Source organism: Stylophora pistillata, chromosome 2 (genome assembly GCF_964205215.1).
Source record: "Stylophora pistillata chromosome 2, jaStyPist1.2, whole genome shotgun sequence".
NCBI lineage: Eukaryota > Metazoa > Cnidaria > Anthozoa > Scleractinia > Pocilloporidae > Stylophora > Stylophora pistillata.
The window spans coordinates 26,423,407-26,438,512 of NC_142520.1; the positions used below are offsets into that span (position 1 = coordinate 26,423,407).

Below are 15,106 nucleotides of genomic sequence, written 5' to 3' on the forward strand. Positions count from 1 at the left end.
CGGCAACTATTAGAATATTTTGGGGCGTAACATTTTCGAAGGTGAATAGCAAAGGAAATTCGGAGTCTGATCCGAAGAGCAGCCAATCAAAGCGAGCCTTCAACGCTATCCACTGTTGTAGCATATACAAAGACGATATATCGCTCTCTGCAAATGTTTTCAAAGGGTCTGACGAACTATCGACCGTTAGAACAATACCCTAGCTTGCGATATATCAAGAAACTGATAACGTGAAAATCTTCGATATTAGGGTTAGCATCGCCATGCTCTTGTCTGGCACTGTACATGTTATATCATTGAAATGACTTTTTTCACATTTTTCGTGAATCATATTGGAGGCCTAAGCAAGGCGAATATGTTGCAATGAGTAGTTTCTAGACTAAGGGCAAGAACAAAACACATCAACAATTCAATTTGTGTTTAAAAAGTTAGTTCATAAAACTTCCGGAATTTTTTTCACCTCAGAAAGGAGCACAAAAGGGGAAATAATAGCTATCTGTCATAGTAAGGTCTAACTTAGAGATAATAATTCGCCTATCCAAAGAAAAGTTATTCGCTGGAATCCAAATTAAAAGTTTTGAAGTATAATCGTAATGAAAATCTGCAGTAGCTTAACTTTTCCTGTTTTTTTTTTGTTTTACTTCTACCCTTTATGAATTGTGTGGACATTTTCTAGAAAACAATTCAAAAAAATAACTCAAGACTATAAAAGACTAATTAAAAATTTTATTCGCCAAACGCAGAAGTAAGATGTAAACTGTCAGCTCCAGCTATGTAAACAGCTCCAGGAGAGAACTTTTACTAGATGGACATCCTTTATGTCTCAGGACCCTATTATTAATTATTAACAAGGATGACTCATAAAAATTCGCCGTTTTAGTCAATAAAAACTAAATTGCAAAAGAGAGAAACTGACGGATGGTGAAAGCATTGTGACGTTTGTCATTGCGAAGTATTTAACAACGTAAACCAGTCTAAGAAGAAGGATTGAGGACTTTCCTTCTGATCTGTGTCTAGAAATGAAGCGCTGTCACTTCCCAGTACTTTCGCTTCTTTTTCTTTTTCTCATGTTTGGTGGCTTGACATTCGTAGACCATGGTAAGTATGTTTCGTATCTCTGTATCTATAGTGGAGGACAGCTTAATTGTGCTGATTTATATTCACAAACTTTCCATTACTTCGGTTCAGATTCGTTTACTATTATAGTTTCAGTTCGGTCATTTGACTTTGCATTTGGTCTATACGAGCTGTTAGGTGAGGGAAATTGTCGACTTATTCTCGATTGAATCGCAAACTGAAATCATAAGAATGTGGAAAAGAAAACGTTTTTTAAAGCACGTTTCTGAGTGAACAACGGTGAACTTAGCTTGGTTTAGTTTGTACACACCATATTTGAAGGGGTCCGTTTTAAAACTGTTATGTTGTATTTCATCAGATATTTAAGACGTTTCAAGACAAATTGTAATCATCTTCTGATGATATTTCTTACGCGATTAATCGCGAATGAAAAACATTTAGACTCAAAGAACAAACTTGATAAACGACGATGAAATGTTACGGTTTTATTCGAGACTTTTCGCCAACTTCAGCAATTTTCCTTGGAACAAACCTAACCATACGTTACTAAGAAAAGAACCTTCTTGGACGAATGATAACAATATTGGTGAACCAGAACCTATTCAAAGTTTTTGATAACAAAATGGAATACGACTGGACAAGTCTTCTTTTGATTTCGATAGATGTCTGTTTGGACAGACTCATGTCTTAAATAACTAATACCACTGCGGTATTTCAATGAGCAATAATTGATCAGAGTGACCTGCATTTTAATTTCAAGAATTTTGAAGTATTGATCAAACACTTTTAAGCGCGGAAACTATTTTAAACCGTAAACTAGGGCTATGAATTAAATTCACCTTTCCAAGAACCTCAGCTCGACAAATTTTGATTTTGGCGTAAAAGAGAACACCTTTTTCAGGTTGTGAAACAAAGCACTTAGGAAAATTTATCACGAAATTCGTAGCCAAATTATACTTATTAGAAATTGGTCATAAGGAAAATTGTAGGAAAATTGTTGTCAACAACGTTTCAGGCGAGTTTCTCTTCGTTTCAAAGGAGTTTGTTTTTACAAAGCAACAATTACATCAGTTATAACCTATGGGTAAAATAAAAACTGCAGAGATGTAGAAGAAAAAAATGGATCTTTTTCTGAATAATCATCAGGCTCTGCAGATTATGTGGGTTGTCTCTAATGTAGAGCTTGCATAAACTTGTGTTTATAAAGGATTTACCCAATAAAATAAAAGCAAAACTTGCGACATGAGGAACTTCTAGAGAACAAGAGAAAAATCGAATCATATAAATCTTCACCACAAGGTGAAAAGAAATTGTCTAGGGAAGGTGATTTTTACATCTGATAAAGCTTTTCATAAGCAGCTGATTTCGTTTAAACTGAACGTTGCTAAAATTTGAGAGGCACAGCCTATTGTCATCGGTTTTAACAACATCAATTTCATAATACTTAAATGGAACTGTTTCAATTATTCATCAGTACAAAAAAAAAATGATGAGCGTTCCAAATTATTTGTCACAGAGAGTGTGATATTTTCTTTGGAGTCAAAATTCTTTAAATATACAAAGTTAATATCTAGAGAAAATTACATAGAATACTGAAAAGAAAACGATTCTGTTATTCATATTGTTTAATTAAGTGTATAGAAAATCCCTACGCATGTTTTAATTCCTAAACAAAGAGTGAAAGAAATTCTTTCTTTCAAGCTGTGTTTATTTCTAATCAAGTAAGACTTTGTGAAACATTGTTATACCACTGCGAGCTTCTCTTGAACTGCACAGCAGTAACTTTACACGTAGAAAACTGATCACAAAAGGAGACCAAAAGGGTACAACAGCCACGAAAAATGCTGCAGCTAATGAGTTTATTGAGGAAAATCAAACGAGGGAATAAAAAAAGGATCAGCAATAGAGGCCGGTTGTTTCATTATTAAGCTTCATTTAAGTAACTATAAGCAGTGACTGTGAGTAGAAGAAAATACCGTTTTAGAAAATTGAATAATTCACATCTTCAATAAGAAATCGCTGAAAATAACATCCATTCTGAGAGGTTTCCATCTTGTAACACAGAGTCGTATTCAACCTTCTACATTTTGGTTAAGTCTAGTGAAGTAAGGTTTCCATGGTAACAATACGGGATGTCTAGAGTAGCACGAAAGGTTATTTGTCCCAAAATATAACGGTGGTTTTTAAAGGATGAAAATTCAAAACATCGTCATTTGACGGGTCATTGTGCGTAGCAGTTTCTTTCATTTTGAAAATAATTCCCAAACTTTTAATATCTTATTACTACTTAACGATACTCAACTAGGTCTTTTGAAAGCCGTGTTCCAAACAACAACAGATTATTTTACTTAGTATTTTCTGAGATGACTGTAATCTTTTCAATGCTGACACTCTTCCGACCCCGAAATCGCCCATGATGACGAAAGGAGGTTAGCTCACACGGAAGCTAGAAAGAGAACTTCGTACACACACATGTAAATGCTCTAACAGCAGTTTCGCCATCTGATTGAAACTTTTTGCTTTCTTTGCGTTCAGAATTGCCACACCGTCAAACGATGTAGCTCTCCTCTGTATGTGAAGATGTTTTTTTTTTAGCAGATAGAACGAGGCTATAAAGAATGCGATTACTCTCCATGTTTGTACCCAATGCCCGGAAGAGAAAATCAAGAGAGCACAATTGTTAGTTGTGTTGGTAGTGGCCGCACATGTAAACAATACGGTTTATTTCACAAAAATCACATTCTGTTGTCCACTCATGAGGAGCTTTAAGTTTTCCTATTTTTTTTTCTTTTTTTGAAATGAGTATCAAAATTTATTGTGATAAAAAGATACGATGAAACTAATTTCGGTTGTCTTTCGAAATGATTTTGTTCCCTTTAGAATTCCATTCTCTCGATACCTAAAGGACATTTCGTTGTTTTATCGAAACTTGTTCCTCACAGTAGATTTGAAGCGATAAAAGGTTTAAATTCCTTGAAGAAAGAGCCATCTCAGTTGAAATTAAGATTTAGGTGCATACAATGAAAGTTCACGCGACAAAAAACGTGTATCGACAGTTGGACCGTTTTTACAGTTTTATATATTTGCTTCTGATGCTTGTCGATAATCTCTTTTTAAACGACAGTTTGAGGAGTGATTGGACTTTCGATCGAAATATTGGAAATTTCTACCTATCTTTTTTGTATAAATCAGCTGAGTGAAAATGTACGATTTGATCGCTGAATACATAGTCACACTCATTAAAGTAACGGTATAGAAATTTTACCTTTTTTCAGCGTTAAAGCATTCCAACAAAGAGAGTACAACAGTAAACTATGCCGAAATTATAGCCTAAACTTTATGATCGTTAGATCGCAAATGCCTACTTAAAACGGCTCGCGTGAGGCATATCACACCTGTCTTTGGAGATTCACGTCTCTTTATAATAGCTTTATAAATTCAACGTTCACGATGAATTACTTTCGTTTATAATACCCGCTTCATATGCATTATAAGATAACATTTTCAAAGAAATCCCCTAATATTAATTAAAACAATCTACCCGTCATCTTCACACTCTACACCATACATCAGACAGCATGGCAGAATGAAGGTACCAAAAGACAGGATGCGAGATATGTTGCAAAACTACTCTGCTGAATTACCAAATTGCAAAACCGAGCACCGCGTAACTTCCATGCAAGACGCTTCTCGCCTTGAGTAACTGAAGACTCAATGTAATATAACACTTTGACAATTGACGTTGATGAATAAGGGAGCTATTTCCGTATACGTAAATGAACTTTAGGCAGTGCATTAAGTAATTGTTAGGGTAGACGTCAGGCGCCTTTCAACGCTACCGTTTTGTTTTGTATTTTAAACGACGTTTGTTCTTTAGTTGGTTATTTTATGAACTAGTTCCTTGAGATAAAGCTTCAAAGGAATTGCCAAAGTGATGAAATAATAAAATTCTTACAATGGATACTAGTAACTAGACAAAGTGAGAAATTTGAGATACAAAGAAATTTCGTTGGGTTTGTTGGCAATACTCTTGTAAGCATTTTGCAATTCTTTGAACTTCAAGGCAAGATGAAGCCAATAAGAATAAGCAGGCAATAAAATAAAGCTGTCAAATTCGATTAAAACGCCCTCGATTGATTGATTGAAAGTTCGAAAAATTGTGTCAACTCTACCAAAAACAAAAACTATCTTTATCGTTGTGTGAAAGAGACATTGTTATCGTGTCCAAGAAAGAAGAAGAAAGGAAAAAAACGGACGGAAATTAAAATTAGAGTGTCTTTGAGAGGGATGATGAGCCAAAACAAGAAATCTTAAACAAATACAAATGAATTCTGTAGGGGATCTGAAGAGGAATGGCTTACTAATATTCATCTCTTATTTTTTGTCTATTTCTATCGAAATAATCGATGAAAATGACCCTCTGCTCTGCTTGGCAGAAACTTCACACCACGGGACATAGAACACTTCGATTGTTTCCGGTAGAACATCGATATCATTTCTAACTATTTTCATTGTTATTTTTAGAATCAGTCAGTCATTAAAAACATTTTTAAAAAATGTTTAAAAAAGAGCCTAAGTTTGTTAACCTTTCGCGTGAGATATTCCCTGGCAATCTTCACATTTACGAAAACATGATACATCTCTGAAACACATCACAAATATTTCAAAGCAACATTTGCCTAAAATGACGGATAAATTCTGCGAAATATGCCAAGGTGGCCTCTTAATAATTAATAACAGGAACTTCCCGATTCTATATTGTTAGTGAATTTCATTGAACAAACATCTTAGTTGCGAAAACCTTCGAACAAACCTTAATTTGGCGGAGTTATCTGCGAAATAAGTTTTAATTTTGTAATGAGCAAGGACATTACTCATAAGAAAAAATGGGAAAGAAAAAGCATACTAATCTATTCTTAATTTTGTTATTTTTTTGGCGTCAAGTTTTGTTAGAAACTGCAACTCGATGCACGTGACCAAATAAGCGAGGATTACAGTTTGTTCGAGGCTGAGTGCACGTGTCTTTTATCTTTGAACTGTCGGTTTTACATGGAAGATAAAGCTTTGCTCTTGGACACCACTGAGAAGACAATTATAGGGGTGACAAGAAGACTGTGTTAGAGAACTCCGGAATACACGAAATGCAGAATTGAACAGACTAAACACTTAAAATATTTAGACCGTTTGACGTCAAGGAAAGTATTAACGAACTGATCGAGTCGTAATTTCCGTTTCACCTGTTAAATAATTACGCGCTCCCTTCAAACGGTTCTTGAACTAACTTTGTGAACCATCAATTTTGGTAGTTTCCAAATTCACATTACCGCATTGTTAACTCCGCTCATAGCCAAGGCCAAGTATGCAGCTATATAGGAACTATTTTTATGTGGTAACATGTTTTATTGTGGTAACATGTTCTGTGGCAGATGCTTCAAATGGTATGTTAAATATGCAAGAATTTTTTAACAAGTGCTTACGAGTTAAGATATTTTTTTCGGAATTGTAGTTTGTTATTTTAATATTTTTTTTCTCTCTTCAATTTCAACAAACAAAAGTTCTCGATGTGAGTGGAAAGACTTTCAGCCGCGGTACCGATAGAGGACTGGCCTATGCCAACTTCAAGGCTCACAAGTTTTCGTACCTGAACATCACCAGCATTGCTTCAGATTATGTTATGGAAGCCATTGAGTGTGGACTGGCTTGTGTCAACATACCCTCATGCTTCTCCTTCAACCTGGCTACTCTTCAAGATGTCATTGGCAAAATGCTTTGTGAATTACTTCCTTCGGACATGTACAACAACTCAGACAGGTTTGTTGCCAGTCAGAGTCACCACCACTTTAGTATCATGGTAAGTTCGAAATAGCAATATTCTAAACAAAAATTTTAGAAAGTAAGATTGCCTTTAGGTAAAATAAATTTTCTATGCACAGCCTTTTAAGATGCTTCTACAATCAACGAGAGGGACTTTTCCTGTCAATATTAGAGTTTTGACTTGGACGATCAATTTTGGACACTGTAACATTTGGAACTTTTCTGTCCATGTGCCTCAAATACTTTTTAGATCGTGTTCAAATGGTGTAAATTAGGTGATGCAAGAACTCTATTATCAAGAAAATCTTTCCGATTTTTGAGGAGGCCCTTAGTTGAGAAGAAACAAAGAGTAAAAGCGGGGACAATTCGTTTTTGGTTATGTTGAGAGCAATGTTAGAAATATAGTATCACTCGATAGGAATTGTTCTCCTCCCAGAAACTTTTTATTAATTGTTTTTCTTCTTTTCTGTGCCGTGGCCGCTAATCTGTATAAATGGAAAAAACAAACAAACAAACAAATGTGTGTGATTCGAATTTTTTTGGTCACTTTTGTTAATCCCCTTTCACTCCCATTCTATGCATGTGTGGCTTTCACTGCGCTGTAGCTTTGTCCTTTACCCGTTTAGTCTCCATGCATCAGTTGGCCGTGTCAGAACAATGGGACATGCGCTGCACAGTACGAGAAGAACAGCTATGTGTGTGTTTGCGGGAAAGGATACACCGGGAAACATTGCGAAATGGGTAAGAAATCGTAGACTTTATCAGCTAAGACCGGAATTTCATGTGCACAGTGTTGGCATTCAATATTTAGTTATGTAACTTCAAAACGTTACTAGTATAGCAGAGAAGACGATTGGAACGCACAGGAGAAATCACGGTTTAATTGAATGAGGTACGTAATCAAAATTACAAGCGAAAATAAAGAGATTGGTGTGAAATCACAGAAAAAAAGGGCGAAGTAGAGGTTGAAGATTGTGAAGTTATGATTGATGGTTGTAGCTGAGTTTGTGTTGCTGAATTTATGTGGCTGAATTTGTGTGGTTTGAACCAAAAGAAAATACAGCAGAAACCAAACTAAGAAAATGTCGCTGAGAAATGTAACACTAACCTAATTAACAACGAAGCAATCATAAAGTGAACTGAAAGCAAGAAATAAATCTATGTGGTACCAAAAAGGGAAATATCTTAAAGGTAAAATAAGGAAAGACTTACTTCGGTTTAGCTCCTAATGATTGTAGGTAACTCGCCGATAGCAGATGATTTGTGAATAGCAGACAAAATTTGGCAGTATCAACAGCAACTTATAGCGAGGAAATATGAAATGCAATATATATATATGTGCTTAAGTGAAACTGATTGAAATAAGAAACTTATCAAGTGATCATCATTAACCAACGAAGAAATAATAGACCAGAACAAACATAACAGAAAGGTACACGAGCGACCTGTTCCGAAACTAACAAGTACATCGCCCTCAACAATTCACAGAGTAACACTTAGTATTCATGGCAAGGTTATTTGGAAAGATATAATTCAAGCTGTTACGAATCGTCTTAATTTATCAATTCATATTGCTGAATCAAATCCAACTTTCTCTCCCGTTACTGTTGTTGAGCCAAAGAATGCAGATGGGCTAAATATTGACGATGGGCACTTGGATGAAATTCATTGTGTTTCCACAGAAGAAAGTAGAACTTTGGAGTTAACAAAAACAGCAAATGTGCTTAAAATGCAGATGAAAACAATCCAGTTAATAACAGTAAGAAACCTAAAGCTTACAAAGAATTCTACACGAGGGGATGCATGAAAAAGAGGAGAGCTGATGAGATGTTTAAAAAAAGTGAGAATGGTAAAATGCTACAAAGCAGCTGCATTAATGGCGAAACAACTGGGGACAAAAAAACCAGGCTGCCAGAAAAAGAAAACTGATTCCAGAACATTTCAGAGAAGCTGAGCAACGCTCCTTAAGAAAACAAATAGCAATAAACCCAGAACGCATAAGGGAAATTAACAAACAGACCATAACAAAACCAAAAGCAAACAACCCAGAGTGCATAAGGAAAACAGTATATGACTCTGTGCACGCCTAGTCATGCATTTAAAGGCACTGCATGCTGGCCACCTTAGACCTTTAAGGATGGGGGAGACAAATCATATCTTCTTTAATTGTCGCTGACGCGACACGCAAAATTCTGAAAGACGTGAATCGTTTTAGACTCAGTACTCTTGCTCCAGTCGTTAGAACAGCAAAATCGCTTGCCCAAGATCAGGGAGTTGATTATTATTGTAAGATTTTGTCTGTTAAAGGCATTATTGATTCGATTCATCTGTCCTAAGCGCGGTATGCAGTTGGATGCTGTCGAAGCGACGTGGTTATTATAGGCCGAACTTCTAAGTCCTTCACTGATGCAAGAGTGTAACATTCTTCCGAGTAACATTTGGCGAAAGTTTGTCACTTTGGAGTTCATACTACCATATACATACATACCATACTTTGGAGTTTATACTAGCTAAGTTTTATCGAGGATTACAAGGGGTTGATTTCTGAAAGCCAACTTACTAATTTTTCATAAATCCTCACTAAGTTAAACAGTTGTATTTGGCTGATCTTTAAAAAGAAAAATTTGGATTCAAACAAACTGTGGACGTGTAATGATAGATTATTGCTCCAAACACGACACAAAGTTATCTTTGGTGCATCTCTACACATCTCTTCATTATTCAGCTTCTTCTTTCGGGAGATATCGCTGACCGACTGTTTTAAACTGAGTTGTGCTTGAAGTTTTCCAATTAGACTCTTCAGCTGCTGTTTGTCTCTCGAGATTTCAAATTGAAAATTTACTCTGAGGAAGGTAAGAAAACAACTTTATGTGGTCTTTGAGGAAGATAGAGCTGTAGGTCGGTCATTTACGTCACTTATCGACGGCAAATTACACGAGAAATATATATCATATGCAGTGACAAATCTCAGATTCAATCTTAAAAATTGCCGAGTGCCCAAAAATAGGAAGAGGCAAAACCGAAAGCGCTCGTTTTTCTTATTTGTGAGTAAGGAAGTAAGTAAGAACTTTATAGAAGTGTTAATAACTCTAGCGTAAGAAATACACTAATGGGGGACACCTAACTGCAATTACCTAACCAATTGTAAATATTATGCTAAAAAAAGAAAATCTTAGCAATTGAGTCATAGGTTGTCAATTATTACATAAAAAACAGTCTCTACAGGTTCTGTCGAGCAGACTTGTGAATTTGAACAGTTTGATACGCATTTTGAAGATGCCCGAAGATTCAGACGATCGAATATATGCATCTAATTTGGACAAAATAACAGGGCCTAAGTAGGCAAGGATGTGTTTCCCATAAGGAACAGTCCGAAATCTAGGAATGACGAAGTCATGATTTCGAAGAAAATAAAGAGAGTTGGCAACGACGAATAAGTCCGCAACATCGCCCAGAATTCAGTGACATATTTGGAACTTACATTGAAACGCTGGCGCTAAATTTAAAAACTAATTAGAAATGATTGTCAAACAATAAAGGAAAAGGGCTGAAAATGTCGAGGAAGGCTTACGTTCTATTCGTTTACCGATAAACTACTTTTCAAGTCCTACTTTTACCATATGGCTTTTAAAGAAGAAAGTTCAATTGAACAATGTATCATTCTCACTTTGCTCTTGCGCTTTCAGGAGAGGTCGCAAATTTGCTTTGAAAACTGACTATGTTAGCATCTTGATTGTATGAGAAGTCGATCTCAGCGCACTTTCAGGCGTAATTTATCTTCACCCAATTGCTAGATTTCTCTTTTACCATACGGTTATTTTTATTTGAAATTCTAGAAAGCGCCATAGAAATTTTTAAGGGATTTCAAACTCTGGAACTGAGTAGTCGCAAAATGCGACAAAAAGATACGTTTCCTAATAGTAAACAGGGCGAACAAAGTGTTTAGGTATAATTAGGCGATGACTTGGAAACGCTAATCGGTATGCGTTTTCTTGCCTCTTTAAGTCGTTAGTAACACCTATACTCGAATATGCTGCCTCCGTCTGGAGCCCCCAACAAAAAAAGAATATCGAATCCTTGGAAAAAGTCCAAAGAAGGGCAAGGTTGGTGTTAAAGGAAAGGGGCCGAGAAATGAGCTATGAAGACTGCTGCAGCTTTTTTAATTGGCAAACTTTGGAGAAACGTAAAGAGTTTTTATCCAGATCTATTTATTCTACTTTTAAAGCACTGCACCAGCCAGCTCCAATCTATATTCAAGACCTTATCACTCGCTACTCACCTTCTAGATCGCTTCGATCATCCTCCACGCTCAATCTGAATCTTATTAGTTCTAACCTTAAGACTTATGGCCATAGAGCATTCTCAAAATTACCCAACAACATACGCTCATGCGAGAAAGGTAGGTAAAGCCTACACGTGAGCTATGTGGCTCGTCAGGTCGGCACTTAGCTCCGGTTGCCGAAGCATGAAGCGACTAGGAGTATTTTAGTCTCTAAAACCAATTACTCGTATCTTTAATTCACACATCACTTTAATTACGTTACTTACGCAGCAACTATCCTTTTAATCGTCGTTGGAGCAAACTACGGACGCGTAGAAGTTTATTACAACGGGACGTGGGGCACAGTGTGTGATGATGCTTGGGATGTCAAGGACGCCAATGTGGTTTGTCGACAGCTTGGCTTTTCTAATGCATCACAGGCTCCTCCTCGTGCTTTGTACGGTCAGGGGTCTGGACCAATCTGGATGGATGATGTCAACTGCACAGGAGGAGAGGCAATGTTGTCTGATTGTCAGTTCCAAGGCTGGGGAAGCCATAACTGTAACCATGGTGAGGATGCAGGTGTGGTTTGTAACAAATAGCTCGCTCGCAAATATTCTCGTGATATTGCAATCCACGACCTTACTGCAAAATGCTCACATTGACATTACAGCGACTTAGCGGCTTTAACTCTCTTGGCGGAACACGATCACACGAAAATGTAGTATCAGGTATTACCGTCAGAAAGGCGAATTAAGAAAGCACTTAGTTTATTTTAACTTGTGAATTCATCACGTAAAAATATAACTTGATTAAAATCAATCGGTATAAGAAATGTGGTATGACGGAATGAATAAAAAATAAATGAATAAAAAGAAAACAAAAACAGAAGTTGGGCCCCAATTATAATGTAGCCCCCAACTCCACATAACATACACTAAAATTATGTAAAAGTACATAGCAGCATGATTGGTAAATAGCAAGAGTTTACTATCTGTTGTAGATCAAAAGTACACTGGAGGACTATAAGTCGTTAGTAGCTAGGCGGGTTTTCAAAGTAATGAATGAATCAATTGCTTTGATACTAGATGGTAACGAGTTTCACTTGAATACGTGTTTCTAAAAACCCTGTGCGCAATCATAACCTCTACCTACTGAAAGATTAACAGCATTTCTGGCCCTTTTTTTTTGGAAAATGCAAGCCTAATATGTAAGATCTACACTTAAAGGGAAGATACTGAAAGAAAACTTAGCGTATAAACGTAGGTTAAGCTTTTACATATTATAGGTATTGTGATGTCGGTCCAGTATATTAAATGCTATTTTTTAGCGTACAATTTTTTAGCGTGATTAGTAACTTCCCAAGAAGACTCATTGCGGGCAACAGTGAGATACTACCTGTAGCGAGACAGATTGTAATAGGCAGCGAAGAAGTGTTGGAATAGATCTCATAATGGTGAGCATGGTTATCAGTCTTTTTGCGTGTATGACGATTAGCCTTTTAAATCTTACTTTGAGTGGAAACTACCTTTTTTACTCATGTTACTGGGCCAACAAGGCTAATTGCATCAATAAAAGCGAATGCCAGTTAGTTCTGCCAACTAATGAAGGCCTCTGAAGAAAGTTATTGGATAAGATTAAAACTAAGCTTCTTCTTATAGTTTTAACTTTGTTGTATGTTGTTCACTTATTTCAGTTCGGTAAAATAGTTGCTGTATGTGTTATCATAAAAACAATTAAATGTGACTGTGGACCATTTCTGTCGTAGTTCCATGTTTGAAATCGCAAATTTTTTTCTTGGCAGACACCTTGATGAAGTGATACTTCAAACTTTAGCCGAAAAGTGGCTACCAATGAAGGCTGAATAAATTATAAGTTACCCTGATGGCGCTTAGTTACTTCGACCAGCTTTCATTACTCGCTGGTTGCCGGTTTGTTTGCTTGATTTGAGAGGCGCCATTTGGGCTTTATTTGTGTTACTACGGAAGCAGACAGAAAGATTCCTCTATTTTTTCTTTCTTTAAAGGCTGATAGTTTCGAAAGAAACTGTTTGGGGCTGCGTCGGTGGGGGTAACAAAACAATTTGGATATATCAACAAAGTTGAAATGGTAAATTTCTTTCTTTGTTTTGTTAAAACGCTGCAGTATTTCTTGAAAATATGCATAGAACTGGAATTTGTCATCTAAAGAGAGTTCACCTCAGTTTCGAAAGAAACTGTTTGGGGCTGCGTCGGTGGGGGTAACGAAATAATTTGTATATATCAACAAAGTTGAAATGAAACAACAACAAACATATGAAACATATGCATGAACTGCGGTTATGAAACGTATATATGCACGATCCTTCGCAGTAAAGCACTATTTGAGCAATAGTGAAAATCAGACCTGAAAAAAGTTTCAGGCCTGTACGGGATTCGAACCACTGACCTCTGCGATACTAGTGCAGCGTTCTACCAATTGAGCTAACAAGCCAACTGGGAGCAGGCCATCAAATTAATTCGACATAAACCCGTAGATGATAAATCAAACAACAACAAACATATGAAACATATGTATGAACTGCGGTTATGAAACGTATATATGCACGATCCTTCGCAGTAAAGCACTATTTGAGCAATAGTGAAAATCAGACCTGAAAAAAAAAAAATTTTCAGGCCTGTACGGGATTTGAACCACTGACCTCTGCGATACTAGTGCAGCGTTCTACCAATTGAGCTAACAAGCCAACTGGGAGCAGGCCATCAAATTAATTCGACATAAACCCGTAGATGATAAACTGGAATTTGTCATCTAAAGAGAGTTCACCTCAGTTTCGAAAGAAACTGTTTGGGGCTGCGTCGGTGGGGGTAACGAAATAATTTGTATATATCAACAAAGTTGAAATGAAACAACAACAAACATATGAAACATATGTATGAACTGCGGTTATGAAACGTATATATGCACGATCCTTCGCATTAAAGCACTATTTGAGCAATAGCGAAAATCAGACCTGAAAAAAATTTCAGGCCAGAGGTCAGTGGTTCGAATCCCGTACAGTAAGTTGTATCATCTTGAGTTATTTTGACACCTTGGCCATAATGGCGGAAAATCCGATGGAGGTCTGAGACTGGTTATGAATAATTTCACGAAAGCGAGGCCACCCGGGCAACACATATGGCGTCTGACGCGAATACAAACTCTCACAATTTCTCGAGCTTTTTCACCGAAAATGACATTCCTGGAGCTTCCTTGGGAGGAAGAAATCCCTCACAATTGAAGACTGAGTACTTAAGAATCTGGTTGAAGTGCAGAGGTGACACAGCGAAAGGTTTAAAGACAAAAGCAGAGCTTGTGAAAAGGTTAGTTTCGAGCGCAAGATGCATACTTCGAGATGTTTTGATTGCTTGAGAAAATTGTCAATTGTGATTCCTTTCAATTAAATTGACCTAATTTCTTATACTTTAGGGTCCTTGAATACATCAAGAGTGGAAAGGATAAAAACATCCTTGATCCTGATCCCAACAATCTTTATTCTAAACGAAAACAACTACGCTCGACAACCAACACAAGTTCACACTCCACCGCTAAACGACATGTTCCCGTCAAGTTCCCAGAATCTCATGATGTGGGGCTACTCACCTCAGAAGATGCCCCTGTTTACTACAGCGGAATGAAACAATCATATAACACGTTCTGGGGGTCTAGATAATTGTAGATTTTCATTAAAACAGTGTTGTTAGGAAACGAAGTGTAGAAGGACACAGCAGAATTGTCGGCGCGAAATCTTTCAATAGAAAAAGGTCTACTTTTTAAACATTCATTCTTCTTTGAAATGTTTTCTATTTCCCTTTGGAGCTCTTCTATTCTCATTTCATACTGTTTCACAAGCGCGACAATACTCTGAGCAGTCTGAATGTACGCGTCTGAGTTTCGACATCTTTTCTCTTTGCCTCATTTTCGACGTCGTTTTCA

At 36.8% G+C, this 15,106-nt stretch overlaps 1 protein-coding gene across 2 annotated transcripts; it reads left to right on the plus strand.

Moving 5' to 3' along the window:
• The first annotated feature begins 937 nt into the window (after nt 1-937).
• LOC148738072 (antigen WC1.1-like) lies at nt 938-12,919 on the plus strand. 2 transcript variants are annotated; one of them, XM_088749978.1, is made up of 4 exons: nt 938-1,098; nt 6,633-6,928; nt 7,518-7,632; nt 11,444-12,919. In XM_088749978.1, exons 1-4 carry the CDS (start codon nt 1,020-1,022, stop codon nt 11,752-11,754), a joined length of 801 nt encoding a protein of 266 aa, XP_088606104.1. In that variant the 5' UTR covers nt 938-1,019; the 3' UTR covers nt 11,755-12,919. The 2 variants fall into 2 exon arrangements, with proteins under 2 accessions (XP_088606104.1, XP_088606105.1); XM_088749979.1 differs by lacking the exon at nt 938-1,098 and adding an exon at nt 4,250-6,515.
• Nucleotides 12,920-15,106: the final 2,187 nt, after the last annotated feature.